Here is an 18706-nt window from a genome sequence, read left to right as displayed (position 1 = left end):
CGGGTGCCGCGGGGCGGCTCGGTTGGGCTCCCCGCTCTCCCCTCGGGCCTTCCGCGGAGGCCGTGGCGGGCTCTCCGCCCGCGGCGCCTCCCGAGACTCTTTTTGCGTGGAAAGGGAATATTGTGTAACGCTGGAAAACCCGGCCCGGGAACCTCTCCGGGTCTGTCGCGACATACACCAGCCCGTAGGGCACCTCTCCCTTGGCGCTGGATCCCGAGAGGCTCCTCGGCGCTAGCGGTACCTTGTGCTGCGAGAAAAAAAGGTCTGGGGAATTCACTTTTATTTCTCCTCCCGTCCAGGAGACCCTCGGCTGGGCGAGTGAAAGCCCGCTGGCTGCTCCGCGGCTGCTCTGCTCGTGTTGCTGCTCTCTGCCTTTATTGTACTCTCCCCGCAGAGTTCCTGGAGGAGGAAATAGGACTGGTTCTCATGGCCTAGTGTATTATTAAACAATTTGTGGATCCCCTGCATCTCGGGCATGACGGAAGTGTGCGCAGATCATCGTATCTGCCCATAAACAGGTGTAATACAGTAGCTCTGGCTTACCCCAGTATCCACAAACACTCTTCCCCGGGGCAGAGGTTTGTCCTTTCCACGATGTGTATCTCTTACAGCCACACGCAGGGCAGACTGCGTGGGTGACATAGATATTAATTAGTGAAGCTGCTTATTTAGGAAAACTGTTAGGTGCAGAGCGAGACACCTTGTATTCCTCTTCAGTTAGTTCATTAAAGATTGATTTAATCTTAAATTTAAACGTTGAAAGGGCAGAAGTATTTCTGAGCGTGAAAGGGGCTGAAGTGAGTAAGAATCGAGTTGGTTTCGTTTTGTGGGTTTTGTGCAAGAAGTGTGAATTTTCTTGAGCTTTCAGAAATTAAAGAAGAGGGGGCTGGGGTGAAGTGAAAAGGCGAACTGTGGAGAAAAATGAAGCAGGTCAGCAGAGTAGGAGAGAAATTTGAGAGGCTCTTTTTTGTCCGTCTTATCTTTTTGCCTTCCAAAAAAAAATAAAAAGCTTCCAAAAACTACTGGCAGTTCAAACCAGTGCAGAGGACCCAGGAACACACGTGGCAGCGCCAAAATCTCATCTCGGCTTAGCCTGCTACTGCTGGTCTTGGCCAAACGGTCACGCTTGCCAGCAGACAAGGAAAGGAAGTTGTGAGACAGGAGGATACCCCTGAAAATGATACTGTAGGAAAGTCTCCTCACTTTCCAAGCCCTGTTTAGTCCAGGTGTCTTAGTTTGGGGAAGAAGTGCAAAGAGTTCTCATTTCTCTGGACTATGAGACATTAGGACAGATACGGTGTGTCCTACCTGAGGGGGTGGTTTATTTTTTTCAGCTGTCTTTGCTATACTGTGTCTCAATGGGGGTATCCTGAAGTGAAAGCAGACTGTGAGAGCAACTTCCCCGGGCAGTTTCTGGTATGTTTATTTTAATAGACCGTAGTTTTTAAGAAACGCTTTTCTCTTTCATCCTGCCGCTTTGAACATGTCATAGAAGTTCAGATGTGTCTTAATAAAATCCTCCTGTGTGTATACCCCGATACAGACTTCGGGGATGATTGTGTCAAAGTCTTTCTTGACACACGTTTGGCAATCGGACTCGATGACTCAGAACTTGAATTACATACTCGTGCAGCTCTTTTGTTTGAGCTTCTCTTAATTTCTTTCTTTTCTCTCTCCTGCTGTAGATCTTCAGAGTGAGGAAGTGCTTTTGTGACACGGACACTTGTAATGCTGACACATGTTTCTGTTAGTGAATGCTCCTATAAATTAACCTTTGCATCATGGTGTTGGTAAAATATTCATTAGGCTGATCGTTTGTGGGAAGTAGATGACTATAGAGAGAGGAGGCAAGACTTAGAGAGGAAGGTGAAGTCCTGACTCAGTGGTAGGGGGGTGGATTTTTGTGCAGGCAAGATAAAGGACTTCTGCCCACAAGTTTGGGGTTTTAATTTTTTTTTCTTGGTTACACTTGCTGTTATTTGTCCTTCCACATCTTGTCCCACTACAGGCACAAAAAAAAATTCCAGGTATCTGTGAGAAGCCGGGGCCTTTTATTCATATGATGTGTTTATAATTGCACTGGGATGCCCTTCAGTGACAGATAGTCTTGTTACTCTGCAGGTCTGAGGAAGCTTGTGCTTAAGCTGCAGGGGAGAAAGAACTGATTTTAGATATCACTTCATCAGGTCTGTCTGAAAAACTAGGGACAGTTGTGAAATGAGGTGGTTTTGTCAACACTGTGAAACTGAGAGATTATGGAAATGTGAACTCTTTGAGCGCATGCTTTATAAATCTTATTACTTCTCAGATGGCTCCTCCTTTTTGGAGCTGTAATAGGGAGTCATCAGACAAACTTGAGTGTTCCACAGAGAAGGATTCTGCCTTCGGGTTTGTGAAGTACAACGTGCCTCAGAAATATTTGTTGTAACACATGAGTGTGTGTGTGTGTACTTGAAAATTGGTGTTGGTTTCAAAATCAGGCTATCTTAATAACTAGTGTGAAAGAGGTAGCTTGGTAGGTATGACTTAAGCCAATGAGCAGATACCTGTTTAGAAAAGTGTAATATAAGTATTTAAGTGATGATAATTCCTTCCTGGGAAGGTGTGGCAATAAGCTGACCTTGGCAATAGCTCCTGCCGTTAAGATTTCTGTGGAACAATAAAATAATTTAGATTAAAAAGGACCTCTGGAGATCACCTTGTCCCATCCTCTCCTCCAAGCAAGGCCAATGTTTTAGTCAAGTCAGGTTCCTCACGATCTTGTGCTGTTTGGTTTTGAATGTTGCTAAAAATGAAAATCCTGTTATGTGGGCAGCCTCTCTTTTTGGTGCTTAACTGCTATTGCTATGCAGATTTTTTTTTTTTTTTTTCCCCCCCTGTGGGATACAGTGCAAAACCTGCACATCTGAAAATCTATTCTGGGGCCAAAACTATAAAATGCCAGAGAGGTTTTAAGTGTGAATTTTCCTAAATGGACACCGAAAGGAAACAGCACGTCATCTTGCTATTTTTCTGACTGACAGCAGGATTGATCATTCGCTTCCTACTCCACCTGCGAGGTGGTAACTGGTCGGAGCAGTCGGACTGTGGCTGTTCCTCGGGCTCCTGAGGTGAAAACACCTCGCGGGGCTGCTCAGGGAGCCCTGCAGAAGGACATTTGCCATTTATTTTCTGCCCGAAGCCATTATTTGCGGAGTTAAGAGAAGCTGTGTTGTGGCGTTGGGTTAGACTTCCCTAAAAGTCATGAAATCCTTTGCTGCCATCCTTTTTCCTTCCTGTTTCTGTGGCCGGGACTCCCTCCCTTGCCTCCATTGTTGTGACTTGTCCGTTCGCTGGGTCGATGTCTGTCTGTCTGTCTGCACCTAGAAACGTTTGTGGGTTGGTTTTTTTTTGGTTTGCTCTTTGGTCACCCGCACGCTTGACTGGGTACCTGGAGTCCTGCGCTGTATCTATACCCTGTGGCTTACTCTTGATTTTTCTTTTTTTTTTTTTTTTTTTCCCCCCCCTGATTTCTGGAAACATCTGTACTTTTTCCCTAAGCCTGCTAGTGAAGGAAGCCTACTACTCCGGAATAGTTGTATGCAAAGTTTTGAGTTTGTTTTGTTGTTGGATTTTGCTTTTTTTTTTCCTAATCTTTAGGTCCCAACTTGAATTATTTTTGCATTTTTTTTTTTTTTTCCTGAAGAGGTGCTGTTTCTTCTTTCCTTGATGCTTCAGGTTTTGAATCCTAGAATAATGTCAAAACTTTGTATGGATCACTATGAGCTTTCTTAACCATTCCTTCTCTTCTTTACTTGTTCTTAAAACAAAAGAAGACTCTTCTGAATAATAAATCAATTGAATGTGTGGATTTTTAGATTTTTTTTTTTTCTCAGGTTTTCTCTCTTAAGTGAAAAAACTGACCCAAACTGAGTTTCTTCAGACCAGGATTTTTATTTTTTTTTAATAGAGTTATAAGCCCTGTATCCCAGAAAATTAATAAAACTATTTGGCATCCTGTAGTTGCACATGTGTATTTCTTTGCTGTTGATGTGGTATATCCTGTAGGAAAGAAGAGTATAAAGATTTACACTTTTAGGGGGGGGTCTAGCCAAATGTTTCATAACATCAGAACATAATTTCTGGCTGGTGGTCTAGATTATAGAGGAAGCAGTGAGCCTTTTGAGCCAAGCTGAAAGGAAATCACCCTTTCCTTTTTATTTTTAATTTTTTTTTTTTTTTTAAGGCTGTGACTGTTGAACAGGACGTGTGAAGAAATGAGGCAGGGCGGTGAAACTTGGGACCACAGTGTCTATTACTTGGTTTAGTATTTTCTGAGAGATGGGGAGTTCCTTTAGGATTAGTCATGAGCTGATCTGTAATTTCTCAAGGGGAAAACCCCACAACCTGTGTCTGTTCTTAAAAGCAGTTGTAGCTACTCGTTACTGAAGTACTAACCATTGTAAATTGTGATCCTCCTGAATTTTATCCTTTGAAACACAAGGAGAAATGGTCCCAAATGTAGTGGTTGGAAAAAGCAGCGTTTTCTGTTAAATGGGATACATATGTGTAGTTTGTCTTCAGTTGTCTCTGAAACAATCTCCGTTTCAAAGCAAAATAGATTTAATGATGCAAATGTTGGGTCCTTTTCAAAACTGGTTTTGAGAAAGAGGTTCTCTGCTCTCTTTCTGTCTCAAAATAGTTGATTAAAACAATAATTAAAATTGCTCCTTGAAAACACACACACACTCCCCTCCATGCCCACCAACAGGAAACAATTCACATGCTCAGTTAACGCGTGCGTTTTCGTTAGAATCCTGTGCCCTTTTTGACACAAAGGTACAGCAAAACCTAATCATTTTTGAACGTGTTTTTCAGAGCGTTTGTGGCATAAAATTCACTAAGTGTCAGGTTGGCTTTTGGAATACATGGTGCACGCAGGGCTGAGTGAAATACGGAGATCTTGGGTCTTTCAGACTGAGTGACTTCTTACATTTTCCTCCTTCTCCCAAAGGAAGCAAGCTACTTTAATTTTCCCAGAGGCAAAAAAAAAAACAACCCAAAACCCCAAACCCTAAAACAAAAAAACCTTGTGTCTTTTAGGAACTTTTTTCTGAGCTATGTGACACCGAGGCACATTCTGGAGATAAGGTGTTTTGATTATAGGGCTACGAGGGCTCTAGCGTTTATGCTTGCAGAGGATTCCTATCAGTGATTTGTTTTATTTCTGAGTAATGAGAATCACCCTGAGGGAGCACGGTCTGATCCTTACAGGCCCAAGATGTCAAGATTTAAGTTTTCACTTTAGATGTGTGTACTGGTAAGTGCTGTCTGCAGTTACCATTTGGACTTAATAAAAGATATTATTGCTTCACCTATGAAGTTTCTTGAAGCGAAGTGAGTGGAGATCCTCAGAAGCTTTTTGGTTAGGTTTTGAAGTTGGCGACAAGTCAGGGTCCTTGTGATTTAGACAGGGCGAAACAGAGAATCTTCTTTTAATCTAGCTCTTTCTTCGGAACTCTTCCAGGTTTATTGCCAAGCCGTGTGCCATAAACCTTGGCATTCAAGACAGTGGACCTCACAGAGCCCAGCCCAATGCAATTTTAGAGAAAGTGTTTACATCCATCACGAAGGTGAGTCATGCTTCAAATTCTGCTAGAAACAGAGGCCTGTAAGGAAAAGCGTGGAGGGGCTTTTTACTTCCACTTTTTTCTAGTCTGAGAGAAATGCATTTCACACTGTGCATGCACAATGTGCTCTTTCTTATTTTACTTTGCCTCTGGCATGTCCTTCTCGTAGCAAAGTAAATTATCTTTATGGCTGACCTATGCTTTTGTGCACAGAATCATCTCTTTGAATAAAAAAATGTTCTCTTTTTAGAAAGGTACGGGGCCTCTTCCTTTAGTTCCCATCTTTGTCCAAATTGTAAGTCCTGTATCAAGTGGTAATTCTTGGTTTAGCAAGAAATTTTGCAGTATCGTTCACCTTCTATTGGAAAAGTGCTACTCTTTTCCTTGAGCTCTGTTCCTTTGCTGGTTTTATTGGCCTAGTTGCGTGAATGCCTTCCTCTTATTTTTGCCATCTACTGTGGAATTAGGTAACAGCTGTCCCAGTGGAAGTCAGTTATTTAAGGAAAACGTTCAGTCAATGGAAGTGTGCCCTGATAAAGGGTAGGACGTTTAGTGTTGACAGTAGGTGGGGGTTTTTTTTTTGATTGTTTCATGGACTTTCTTTCACTTAAACTGACAGTGCTCCTTCACTTCAGAATTACAGAGCTCCACACTGTCTGTTGAAGGCTGCCAGTGAAATCCACGCAGACAGCGTGATAGATTTTCATTAAAGATAATGAAATGGAAGGTTTTATGTTCTGATTTGGTGATGCTGAACTTCATTCTGAGTGGAGCAGATAAAGTGCTCAGTGAATAGAAGGGAAATTCCATAAAAACCCTACTAAAACTCGCCTCATGGGAACTTTTAAAGTTTTGAGGTATTTGGAATGACGTGTGAACTGAAAAAATCCCTGTGATTTGATGCCGTTAGTGGGGAGGACTTTTATGTAGGGGATGTCCTTGAAATTAATGCTCAGGGAACTCATGGGGACACATGCTGTGCAAAATTTATCTAGCTTAGGAAAACAGAGCTGCGTTTAACTGTACCAGTGTGCTTGTCTCTGCTGTCGGATTTGGAGAATCAGAATGTAGGGTGGCACTGATGCAGGGGAAAGATTTCATTGCTGTTCTGAAATCAGAGCTCTGTAAATTCTCCTTGGAGGCAGGTTCACTTCCAATGCAGAAGTGTCAGGTAGCCCCAACCATTAAAGCCTAGTGAAGTGCAGAGAGAGCTGGTTGTGATGGAATTACAGGGAAGTCAGGGTCTCCATACTGAAAATCAAACGACAGATTATTTTGCTTTCCAGTTGAACAGTCTGGTGAGTCCGTTAAATCAGCATTCTGCGTAGTTTTGGGGGTTTGCATGTGACTCAATTAGTAAAATGTGTTTATCATCTTTCAGTTGTAAGAGCTCCCTGGCAGAGCTTGTTAAAAGGACACTGAACTAACGTGGCTTATCTCACCACTGGGCCATTTTAGAGGTAGTTATCAGGTTTTGTTCACTTTGTCTCTTATAAATCCATTTATGTCATTATTCAAACAAATAAACTGCGAGTAGAGTTTCCAGTCAGAGGACAGTGATATGTTCTTTATCATACAATTATTTCAGGTTCCATATTTTGATTTATAAACTTTGATCATGGAAATAACACCATCTTCACTGTGCCCTTTTGGAATATACAGATATCTAGTGTGTTAAACCAACACTTACTTTAAAGTTTCCCTAAACTTGCAGTGAGTAGCAACCCTTAAAATGTGTTCAGCTTTGATCTTCCTCAGTTCTGGGCTGTTGGACTGATGTGCAAGTTCTAACAGGTAGGACAGGACATTTTAAAAGCTCCTCCTCCCAAATTAAGAATCAGAATAATTGCATTCTTTGTCGTAACGTGCTGTCAAATGATGAAATAGGTGAGGAAATGTTAAACCAAAAGCATTCTGAATAATTAAGTAATTAATTGGCTTATGAAGGTTAAATTGAATGACCATTTGTGGCAAGGGGTTCCTGCTTCTAGTCTGTACCTAGTGCCTTCTTAGTGTGTGTGTTTCGTTATCTGTGCATCGTTTCTGTTATAGTGCAGAGGGGGTCTCAGACTGAAAGTAGGTTGAGAAGTAGGAGAAATGACACTTGTTTCGTTTTCCTTCAGTCTCCAGATGGAAAAAGGTTAGAAGGCTTGTCAAAGCAGCTAGACTGGGATGTTCGAAAGATCCAGCGCTGGTTTCGTCATCGGAGGAACCAGGACAAACCCACCACCCTCACTAAATTTTGTGAGAGCATGTATGTTTGTGCAGAGGCCAAGATGTGGCTTCATCTCAAAGCTCCAGCTGTATGTTCTCTTTCCTAACTGAAACTGTGGTCAGCTGCTGATTTAAACTAGTGTCTTGGGGGCTGGTTGGTGGAAGACAAATTCTTATATAGGCAAATGAAAGAAGTTAGGAGGGCTTTCAGCGTTCTAAAATATTTTGTATACGTGCTTGAGAGACCAGAACACGTGCGCAGGAGTTATTCCTGTCAATGATGAGCAGCACTAGATAGTGAACCAGGCCCTTCATGCAAACAGAGCACCTCGGGGTGCACGTGTGTGCGCACGTGCATGTGCACAACTCGAGTAATTACCCTGAAGATGAGTTTGCTGTCTGCAGTCCTGTTGTAGACCAGCGTTTGTTCCCAGACAGAACGACCTTATGGCTTACACAATCATGTATATATGCTTTTATACAGACACTTCTTGGATTCCTGTTCTTTTCATTTCAGTTCATTCTTTTGTTCCTCGTTTCTTTCTGATTGCTTGCGGTTACCTCTGTTAGTGTAGTAGCATCTGAATATTTTTTCCTGACTTGTTATTTCTTCTGTGCTGGTTTCTTTCCTTTCCAGTAACTTTCTTCATATTAATTCTTCCCCCCAGTATGGTTTTGTCTACTTAAAGCCACAAGGTAAGAGGGACAAATACATATATTAGGATGCCTTCTGGATAACAATGACTTATCTTGTTGTTATCTTGTTATTGTATATCAAAGCATATGAATGATGCATGTTCACTCTGAACTTTATGTCAAACTTGGCTGTGGATGCAAACTCGTGTGTGGTGTGAAAACTCTGAAATAGGTTTATCCTTACATGAAATGTTTACAAATGAAGGATTACTGTTTGGTGGGTGAAAGCTTTTCAGGTGTCAGAATTGGGGTTTTTCACGAGTTTTTGTTACAAATGTTAACCAGAAGCTCTTTCTATTTCATAAGTTTAATTTTTGCTTCTTTTTTTTCAGGTGGAGATTTACATTTTATTTAAGTATATTTTTTTATGGAATCAGGTTTCTCTGGACGGTGAGTTGATCTATCATTCCCCCCACCCCTTGTTGTTCTGTGTGACATGCAGCTGGGTTATGCCTGTCCTGAAGTTTAGGGGGTTTGACTACCTGTGGCACATCTTCAGTGCTTGCACCTACCTTCAAACAAGGAGGGTTTAGTGGTGATAATCATCTTTATTCCCTTATTTGGGATCCTGGGGTTTCTGTTTAAGGATCTTCTTTATGCTGTAGGAAAGCTTCTGTACAGATCTGTCATTATGGAAATAGTAGAAATGTATTTGTGCTGTTACCCCAGGATGGGACAGAACTGGGCTGCTTTTTTTTTTTTTTTTTTGCTATGGATAGCTGCTTATTTGGTTTTTTCCTCTCTCTCTCTTGAAGGGATACAGATTCATCTCTTTGGGTCTTTGTTATTATTAGAGCTGTGTGATTATTCTGTGAATTTCCATTGCAGTATAACTTGCCTTTCACTGCGGAAAGAATATTTCAAATCACTAGGATGCTTTACAATAAATTTAGCTTGAATGGGAGAATCACAATAAAATTCCAGTGGAACAGCACTGTAGTGGTCATCTGCCTTAAATGATAGGGAAGAAGAAACCCAGTAGAATAACAACTTCCCTTTTTCCCTTTAGGCACCCTGGTTTTGGGACACACGACAGTGCTGGTACAACTACCCTTTTCAGGTAGGAGATAAACACTTACTGGATTCCAACTTTTTTGCACAATATCAGTTTTTATTTTTTGTTAATGATAGCAGACTGAAACGCAGTGAGTGCTGCTTGTTCTGCAGGGTGGATGCTGCACAGGCAGCACCTGGTAAGCTTTCTTTTTTGGAAGGTACAAAGATGGCTTTTACTCTTTATGTCTTCAAATCCTGGTTAGGGTTGTCCTCAGCAGTGTTTCCTTGGATGGAACTGACTCAGTTCATATTTGTTTTATGTTTACTTGCTGATGAGATTTAATTATTAAAAGTGGGGAAAAAAATGATGCATAAAAGATACTGATAACTTACAGTGTTGTTTTCACTGGGCAAGTCTGACTGTAGCGAGGCCAACAGTCTCTTGCAGTGCCTGGTTTTCCTAATCCAAGAGGCTACAGTATGAGTTGTAAATATTGACAAGGGAATCTCACTCCCTTTGAATAAAGCTCAAACACACAAGTATGTGTGACTAAGCCTAAAGTAAGGCGTCTGTTGCTTAAGCTTGTTTTTACTAAACCTTAATTCTGGATCTTGACTTATGCCTCAGCATTCTGGAGGAAGAGTGGGAGGGGAAAGAAGTCGTCTATTTTAATGTAAAGTTTAAAGTACTTTGTCTTCTAACTGTGCTATCTTTGTTTGTTTTCCAGCCTCTAACATCCAGGCTTTATTATTACTATATCTTGGAGCTGGCCTTTTATTGGTCTCTCATGTTTTCTCAGTTTACAGACATTAAACGGAAGGTGAGATTAACCAGAATTGCACTAACCCCTTTGCTAAGTAGATAGGACTAACAAAAAAATGTGAGTGTGCCTGGCCAGTCGAGCTAAAGCGTAGCAATAACTATATTTTCTTCCTCATCCATATCTTTGTGTAGTCTACCTCCTTCTGTAATCACTACGCAGTCCTGGGGGAAAAGGGAGGAGCAAGCCTGATCTATCCTTGAGAGTCCCATTCGCCTTCCAGGGGAAAGGACGGAATCACTCAATACCTCCCAATAAAAAGTTATCAAATCATTGCATAAAAATAGATTTAATTAGAAGGCTTGCAAGAAACCGTGAAAATGAGATGCTCAAGGCAGGAAGGACCTTGCTGAGTCGTGTGAGAAAATGGCAAAACGCTGAAGCAACAATAAATGGGTTTTTTGAAAGTGATTTTTTTTTGTGTGTGTGTGTGTAGCAGAATGATGACTGGTCACAACTGCCGGAATCTAATTCTGTTGTGCTACATTCTAGGGTTTGGCTTGCTGTTGGAAAACAGTTCATAGTAAATCATAGTTTATTGCTTCTGTTATACAAACTGCAAAGTAGCAAATTATCCCAGTTCTGGCACTGACTGTTCAAAGAGAAAAGTTGGTCTGGGATTTTTAATTTTTTTTTTTTTTTCTGTGCTGAAATATTAGCAGGTGAGGCACTACAGAATATCTTGGAGCTGCAGAAAGGGAGTGATTAACAGCATCTGTGATACTGTTTAGAATGTTTAATTTGTACTCTGACTTGAACAAAGCGGATTACATTCCCCACTGCGAGCCCGGGGAAGGTACATTGACATGGAATTGTTGTACCCAGGGGGCTAAACTGGAAACCAGCCCTGAATGTATGTGCATTGTGAACGTTTTTTTAATGAAGTGGCCTAGTTCTTGCTGTTGGGTTATCTTGTGTTCTGTGCCTGCTATGCTCTGACAGGCTTTAGCACGCTGACAACAGTAACAGCAGCATACTTAAACCTGTGCCAAGAACTGAAGGCACTAGCAATATAACTGTAAAACCAAAAGGAGCCAAAAATAAGGGCCGTATGTTGTCCTGTCAATCTTTTCAGTGGGTTCTGCGGGCGTACTTATCTTTGCCTTGCATGGGTGTGCCAGAGAGACTGTGCTGTGCCTGTGGCTGTGGAGTTCTGACTTCAACAGGGGCACAAATGCTGGGAGAGACCTTTCTGGAACCGTTAGTGGTGATGGTTGGTGATGTGTGATGAGCTGTGCTTTATGTAAAGTGGAGTCAGAGTCTGAACTGAAGGAATCCTGTGACCCCGGTTAGTGAGCTTTGTGCCTCTGTTCCAAACCTTGATTTGTTTGACAGCCAAAGAGTCTTCATTCTTTTATTTATTTTTTTTTTTTTTCTGTTTCCAGGACTTCCTGATCATGTTCGTCCATCATTTGGCTACAATTGGACTCATTACATTCTCTTACATGAATAATATGGTGCGGGTTGGAACTCTGGTGCTGTGCCTCCACGATGCATCAGATTTCCTTTTAGAGGTGAGTCTCCTTTCAGATCTTTGCGTGCCTGGTGCTAGCGTGGTCTCAGAGGAGCAAGCTGACTTCCCCGTTCTTGATAAATTGCATTAAATATGCCATAAAACTTGTGCTGCTGATCCTGCCTTGTCAGCTTTTCCTCATAACAGCTTTAGCGCTGAGAATAATCCCTAAATGTTCCAAACTCCTTACAAATGAGATGGCTTGAGGGTTTTTGAAGCTTTACAGCCTGGTAATTACATGAGTACACAAAGGGAATAATATTCTCATGTTTCTTGTCTCTTTTAGGCTGCAAAGCTAGCCAATTATGCCAAGTACCAACGTCTCTGTGATGCTTTCTTCATGCTCTTTGGTGTCGTATTCATTGTTACGCGGCTGGGTATTTATCCTTTTTGGTAAGCACCTTGAGCTCTAAGGTCTTGTTTGTTCTTCCAATCCTTTAAGCAAAGCCTTTAGACCCCATGCAAGCCTTGCAGCCTGTCCCTCAAGGCAGCCTGAAGTTTTAGGCAACCCGAGTCCTGTTTGGAGCAGTACGTTCAACCGGGCGTGTGAAGAAACCTCTCGACAGTCAGCTGAGGGGGCACGAACAGCGACTGGAATCCTAATGCACAGCTGCCCCCTCTCCTCTTACTGCAAAGTGATGACAGAGCTTATTAGCTGGAGCCAAGTCAGCCGCTGTCTGCTCTGAAAGGCTCGAAGGGTTGTTGTGCTTCTCTTAAGAAGTTTTGGAAATGGTTACAAATGAGACGTGGTCTCTTGAGGTAAATTTGATTTTTGAGTGGCTGGCTTAGTCATCATTGCAGTTTCTGATTCTTATGACACTCGTGTTCTACCCTTGTGTCGTGACCGTTCAGAGCCCGAAATAGGTCTTAGGTTTCTTGGGAGGTAAAACCCTGGCTAAATGGCTTAGAGCTAATCATCCTGTAATGAGATTCCCTCTCACCTCAATAGGTCAGGCTTGGGGAGGTTCTTCTGTTGATGAGCTCTTACCTACTTCTTGTTTCTGTTGAAAGTGTGGTGAAAATTTTGTCACACCCGATTATTACTCGGTTTACTTTGGTTTTACTGCATATATTTATTTCCTAGGCAATGGACAGCTTGCATTCCCATTCTTTTTGGGTGCCTTGGTGGTAGGCAGAAACAATACTTGTGCTTTGTTTCTGGGTTGCAACTAAATTTTTTCAGTAAATGCAGCAAAGGAGTCTGGATAAGGAGGAGTTTTAATTCTTATGTCTTCATAGGCTCCTTCCAGTGACAGATGAGATAGCTGTCATTGTTTTTATAGCTGTTGCCTGTCATGAGGTGATGCTTTTGCATCATGCTATTGCTCAGCAGTCCTGTAAATCTTTAATGTATTTTCCACTGGCTGTAATGTAATTCCTCAACTTTGCAAAGAAATCTGGCAAGCTTGCAGAGCTATTGCAGACCCTCTGCTGTTTCACTTCACGGATATTCCCTTTCTTAATTAGCAGTAGAAAACATCAACAGATCTCTGGAATGGCATTTAATGCATCCATAAACTGGCTATCAGTTAGATGGTTCTGCAGCTGCATTTTGGGGAACTTTGGGTTCTTCTTTGAAGGGCTTGTTTTTCTTTTCTCGTGAAATGTTAAAAGCGATGTGAAATTAATGACGTCTTTAAAGGTCTCTCCATACCTCCCTACTTCATAAAATCTAAAGTGTTTATTAAATTACTTAAGTACTGGCAATAACTCCCAGCGACAAGAACAGCAAAACAGTAATGAAAGAAAGTGCAAAGCTTTATCCATAAAGCAGTTTCTAGTCCTCCAGCTTGGCAGGGGAATCTATAAAAATCCGAGGGAAGAGAATAGCTCGCAGGGAGGGAGGCCTACTGGGAACAAAATTCCTTCCTGATCGTTAAATATGGGTGAAGACTGCCCAAGTATGAGCGTGTTAACAGTTGTTTTGATGACCGGTGCAGCTTGACATCACTTCCTGTAAAGTTGTTATAAATGCTTGGGCTTTTGAGAAGGAAATTGGCAGCAGATCTGTATGTGTAACCGAATTGCAGAACATTCACATCTTCTCCTGTTTGTTGCTCAGTTCAAATGTTTCTAATAAGCTTTAGTCTGTCTCCTGACTCTGGCAAGAAGACTAGCTGCATCGCTGCTCTGACAGGAGCAAAGCAACAGATGCTTAAACGAGATACAAACTGTTGTGCATCTGGCTGCTCCTCTTAATTTAGAGCCATGTTACCAGCACAGCCGGTCTCTAATGTGTTTCTGGATCTCTTTTTAGGATTTTGAATACAACCCTGTTTGAAAGCTGGGAGTTGATTGGTCCTTATCCTTCGTGGTGGCTATTCAACGGGCTTTTGATAACCTTGCAGATCTTGCATGTCATCTGGTCTTATCTCATCATTCGCATTGCCTACAAGGCTCTCGTGCGGGGAAAGGTAAGATTGCTGCCGACTCCTTGGGGTCCTCTTTCCTACGAGCACTACTAAGTAATTGTGAGAAACTGGGCCCTTTAGTGAGGGCTGGTACCAGTTCTCAAGGGAATTGCATCAGGAGTGCTCTCTAGAGGGGTGATTTTTCTACCTCGGTTGCTCTGCAGCCTTGAGCTGCCAGGTGTATGGGGAGGCAGGGGTGCTCTCCTCTCTGCTCTGGTCATGCAGGGAAATAACACGATTTTCCAGTACGTTCGGGTGTTGTAACACTAGCAATGATGACAGATGTGTTATGTACTTTGCTTGGAGCTTAAGGTGGTAGTAGTCTTTTTTTGAACAATCACATAGGACGTTTTCCAACCTCAGCTGGTTCTTGGGGTGTGATGAGGGTTATGCATCTTCACAGGCTTTTCTGGCTGTGGGTGCAGGCCAGGCATTGAGCTGCAGCATGCAAAGCGTTAGCAGAAATGCAGCGGTTTGCTGGTTGTCAGGGGGCTCACGGGGTGCAGTCTCGCTTCGGTGCTGAGTATTCCAATTCTGATTTGTGTTGGGAGTCTTACACAGAGGGAGGGTGAAACTACAGCAGCTGGTTAGCAACGGGTATTGCCCTTAGAGTGAACAGTGCTGACTTTTGGCCGCAACCTCTGTTGCCAGGCAAAAAGGTGTAGTTCAACTGAAGTAGCATGAGACAGCACAAGCCAATTGACACCCGGCCTACCCATCAAGAGAAGCCACTTCCTTTGCAGCTACCGGAGAGCAACAGCTGATTTTATAGCACAAATGCATTTTTTTTAATCAGATAATTGGTGTTCTGGTGTGATTTTTTTTTTTTTTTTTTTTTTTTTTTTTTTTTTTTTTTTTTTTTTTTTTTCTCTCATGGCTCTACTTTATTTTGTGTTTGACTTCTTAGCTGCCCTGTCACGTGGAATGTAACCTTGAAAAATATTTATATTGTAGCTGTCTGGCAGTGATTGTTGGGGGAAGGCGTGTTTCAGAGGATGATGCGCGTGATCTTTTCATCCGTTCCTCACAGCTGCTACTGCAAATGTCTTATTTTCTGTCTGTGCAGCGGTTTCTGTATCCTGAGATCTACATCTTTTTCCTTTCCTTGGTTCTCTCCTGTCCAGGTGACCTAGCCAGAGAAAGGACTCTAAGCTCTGTCTTCATTCTTTTCTCCTTTTCTCTGTGCCAGATTGGAGCTGCACAGTTTCACCCTTTGCATGTAAGTGTGATCTGTGCTTGTTCACTTAAACACGTCTGTGTCTGTTTCCAGACAAAAAGAAAAGCAAAGCTCTACGGTCTTGGGGCTTTAGGTGGCTGGTGCCTTCTCTTAACACGTTTCTCTCCCTGGTTGATAGTGCTGGTTCTGACTATGCTAAAATGCAGGTTTTTCCAAAGGTCAAAGCAGCGTCCTGGGGTTTGTTCTTATCTGCTGTCAGCTGGCTGCATGACCTTCACCTTTCTGCTTTTATACGCCCACAGAAACTCTGATATCTGCCTTTAGTGCTCATTAACACTGTGCTGAGTGAGGACAGGAGAAATGCAATGCTCTTCGTGAAAAAGAGTGGAACAGTCACTTGTCCCCCAAATAAAGGGAAACATTTCAAGGGATTTCTGCTTCCTTCCAGTGACTCTTTGAACTTCCAACGTAGCAGAGAGTGGGGAAAGATACCAAAAGTTCTGGCAGCAGAGAGAAGCCAGTACATCCAACAGGCCTGTCAAAACCAATCCTGGAGATCATTAACTTTACCTGGCTTTCTGCCAGGTCTTCCCTCGAGTTCAAAAACTTCCTGCCTGGTGCTGTTCGAAAGCCCTAACCCTGACTCAGAGCGAGCCGAGTGGAATGAAATCCTGAAATCCCCGGAAAGGCGCGAGCTGCAGAGTGCTCGCACGTGAAGTAATCGTGGGCTCCGAGTTGCAGCGGCAGGAGCGCGGCCGCTCCCCGCCCGGCGCTGGGGAGGTTCTGCTCTGGCACCCGGCCACCAGCCAAGGGGCTTGTTTGCCCTTAGGGCCGGGCTGGGGATCTCTTCCCTCGGCCTCCCCGTGCGTGGGCACCCGGAGCAGCCGCCCAGCACACCCAGCTCTGCTGCTGGAGGCCCAAACCCCATCTACAAATCGAACTCTGCTGGATTTGCAGTCAGTCTTTTAACTCAAGGTCTTAACTCCGTAAAGCAGATCTAGATTTGCAGGCTGAGATGCTCCTTCTGTCCCTGAACGGGTGTTTGCTGGATTTAGATAGTTGTCTTTGTTCTACAGCCCGCTGTCCAAACAGGCTTCTGCTCGTAAATGAGTCTCACGTATGAATCACAAGCTGTGAAACTGGGGGGCACTTTGTGCAGACAGTAACGTCGTAAATATAGCTGGTTAATTTTTAAAATATCAAAGCCACTCCCCACAGGACAAAATGTTCTCTCTAAAACCAATATATACGTGTTGTTTTGGTCACCGTACCCACTGATGATTACGGTGTGAGAAGTTTTTTGACTCAAAACAAATCTGTTGTTTGGAAAAGCAGCCTTTAACCAATCTAGGATGCAGCTCTTGGAAGACAAGAACAACCAGAGATCGAGTGTGTCCTCTGATCTGGTGAGAGCAAAGATAGTCTAGTGCTTTCACAGATGTACAGAATATCTGGAAAATGGAACTGGTATTTCCAAACTGTCATTTTCAGTGTCTGTCTCTCGCGTTCTGTATGTGATGACAAGTTCCTCCTTGTGAGCTTGAAGTGATTCACGATTAAATGTAGAAGGTAAATGTAACTGACTGAAGCTGGTTAATCACAGGGACGCAACCTTCTAACTACTGTTTTTCTGTGAATTTTTCGACTTCCCTTCTGCCCTTTCCACTACCAAATTTCATTTGAAATGTTTAGGTATCAAAAGATGACCGCAGTGATGTAGAGAGCAGCTCTGAAGAGGAGGATGTGACTTCCAACAGCACAAAAGGAGTTTTCAGCACTTCGAGTAACGGCTCCAACCGCATTAATGGCCATGTGGCTAGTGGCCAGTGGACAGAAGAGGAGTAAGGCCGTGGAGTGGCCTTGAGCAAACACGAACTTATCTTTAAATATCTAGATGTGTTGAGCTCCACATTCCCAAGTGATCTTTAATCAAGATGCCCCTTCCCCAGAAACCTCTAGCAAATCTGAAACGGGCACAGTCCAGACCAGTCAGAGGCTTTGCACTACAGAAGGGATAAAGCTGATGGCTAGGGCAAAAACAAAACTGCAGATTTCACTTTAAGCCATTTTGTACTTAAATCTTTAGTCCCGTCGATGTTTGCAGAGGTATCTTTGTTTGTGACAAACTGTTTTTTACTAGGATCAACTCAAGGCACAACAAGTTTGGACTAGGCTGGCTGCCGACAGCGGGAGGGTTACGGCGCCATTTCGGTGACGGTTTGCTCCAGTGCAGGTTCAGCATCTCTCCCTGATGCACTCCAGAAGCCACTTTTAAAGAGCACAGAGAACGCAGGGCCCCGCGGTTCCACGTCCAAGCTACCCTGGCTGTGGCAGAGACTCTTCTTCTCAGCCCCTGCTGTGAGCGCTCGGGACTGGAGCCAAGCTTTGAGTTGGACTGTGCTCCAACAGAAACGTCCTAACTCGCCATCGGGGTGCTACATGCGAAGGTTACAGCTTCCATCTCTGCTGCCACGAGGGACCAGGCCAGCGTTTGCTGCCTACTTTGGTGCTGCAAGCCCCTCTGAAGTCTTGACTACAGCCTTCTGAAATGGGGGAGGGGGGTGGTCTATTGCCCCTAAGACAACTATCACAATACATGCCTTTTAAACATTTTATTTTTTTTTTTTCTTCCTGTTGCAAGTTGTGGTTTCGAAGATGTTTCTAGACCTACTGGCTATGGTTGGCTAAGCTAGGACTTGAGCTGAGGGCGGACCAGTACTGGTGGGCTGTGTTTAACTTTCCACAAAATGAGATGTTTCAGTCCTGCTTGTCTGTACTCCCAAGACAAAAGTGAATGTTGCTGCTCTGATTTTGCAACTGTGTGGAGGAATCACTGGGCTGGAAAGGCAGCCACACTATAGGCTTTGCTTTTTTTTTTTTTTTTTTTTTAACTCAATGGTACTTGGGGGTGATTGACACACAGGTCTTCTATCATGAGCAGAATTTTGGAAACTTCTTGAGTTGTTACCATTTTATACCATTGTTTACTCTTATCTCCGATTAAAAGATGCTTCAGAAATCTGCCTGACATGTTTAATCTTGAGAAAAATAAAACTCAAGGACAGGGTCTGTCCCTTGTTTATGATTCTGAGCAGCTGGCTGCCTGCTGCGGCACCTTTTCAAGTGTCAAGGGCCCAGCTGGCGCCGTTCTGGGCAGAAACCACGCGGCACCACGCTTGGGCCTTTTCACAGAATTTTTTATTTTGCTCCATCTCCTCCCCCGGCGCGGGGGGGGTGGTTTCCCGTGTAAGCGTTACTCCCACACACAC

At 43.2% G+C, this 18706-nt stretch overlaps 2 protein-coding genes across 6 annotated transcripts in view; one reads left to right on the top strand and one right to left on the bottom strand.

Annotated features, from left to right (window-relative positions):
* Positions 1 to 5392: 5392 nt before the first annotated feature.
* On the top strand, positions 5393 to 18456 carry CERS5 (ceramide synthase 5). Of its 5 annotated transcripts, XR_003400338.1 has the most exons (11): positions 5393 to 5612; positions 7733 to 7863; positions 8492 to 8519; positions 8852 to 8909; positions 9529 to 9579; positions 10244 to 10336; positions 11722 to 11850; positions 12136 to 12242; positions 14107 to 14263; positions 15385 to 15479; positions 17130 to 17242. XR_003400338.1 is itself a non-coding variant. In XM_026867684.1 (10 exons), exons 2-10 carry the CDS (start codon positions 7782 to 7784, stop codon positions 17650 to 17652), a joined length of 780 nt encoding a protein of 259 aa, XP_026723485.1. In that variant the 5' UTR covers positions 5393 to 5612; positions 7733 to 7781; the 3' UTR covers positions 17653 to 18456. The 5 variants fall into 5 exon arrangements, 4 of the variants coding, with proteins under 4 accessions (XP_026723485.1, XP_026723487.1, XP_026723483.1 ...); XM_026867684.1 differs by lacking the exons at positions 15385 to 15479; positions 17130 to 17242 and adding an exon at positions 17578 to 18456; XM_026867686.1 differs by lacking the exon at positions 15385 to 15479 and having other exon boundaries at positions 15886 to 17242.
* The window catches only part of SMARCD1 (SWI/SNF related, matrix associated, actin dependent regulator of chromatin, subfamily d, member 1), a 30725-nt gene continuing 26574 nt past the window's right edge, over positions 14556 to 18706 (bottom strand). The window contains exon 14 of the transcript XR_003400337.1: positions 14556 to 14566. The gene's annotated coding sequence lies outside the window, so the exon portion shown is untranslated. The remainder of the gene's footprint in view (positions 14567 to 18706) is intronic.

This window comes from Athene cunicularia, unplaced genomic scaffold, assembly GCF_003259725.1.
Source record: "Athene cunicularia isolate RWA unplaced genomic scaffold, athCun1 chrLGE22_part2, whole genome shotgun sequence".
Classification (NCBI taxonomy): domain Eukaryota; kingdom Metazoa; phylum Chordata; class Aves; order Strigiformes; family Strigidae; genus Athene; species Athene cunicularia.
The sequence above is the reverse complement of the archived record's forward strand: the minus strand, read 5'-3'. Positions and strand labels throughout refer to the sequence as shown.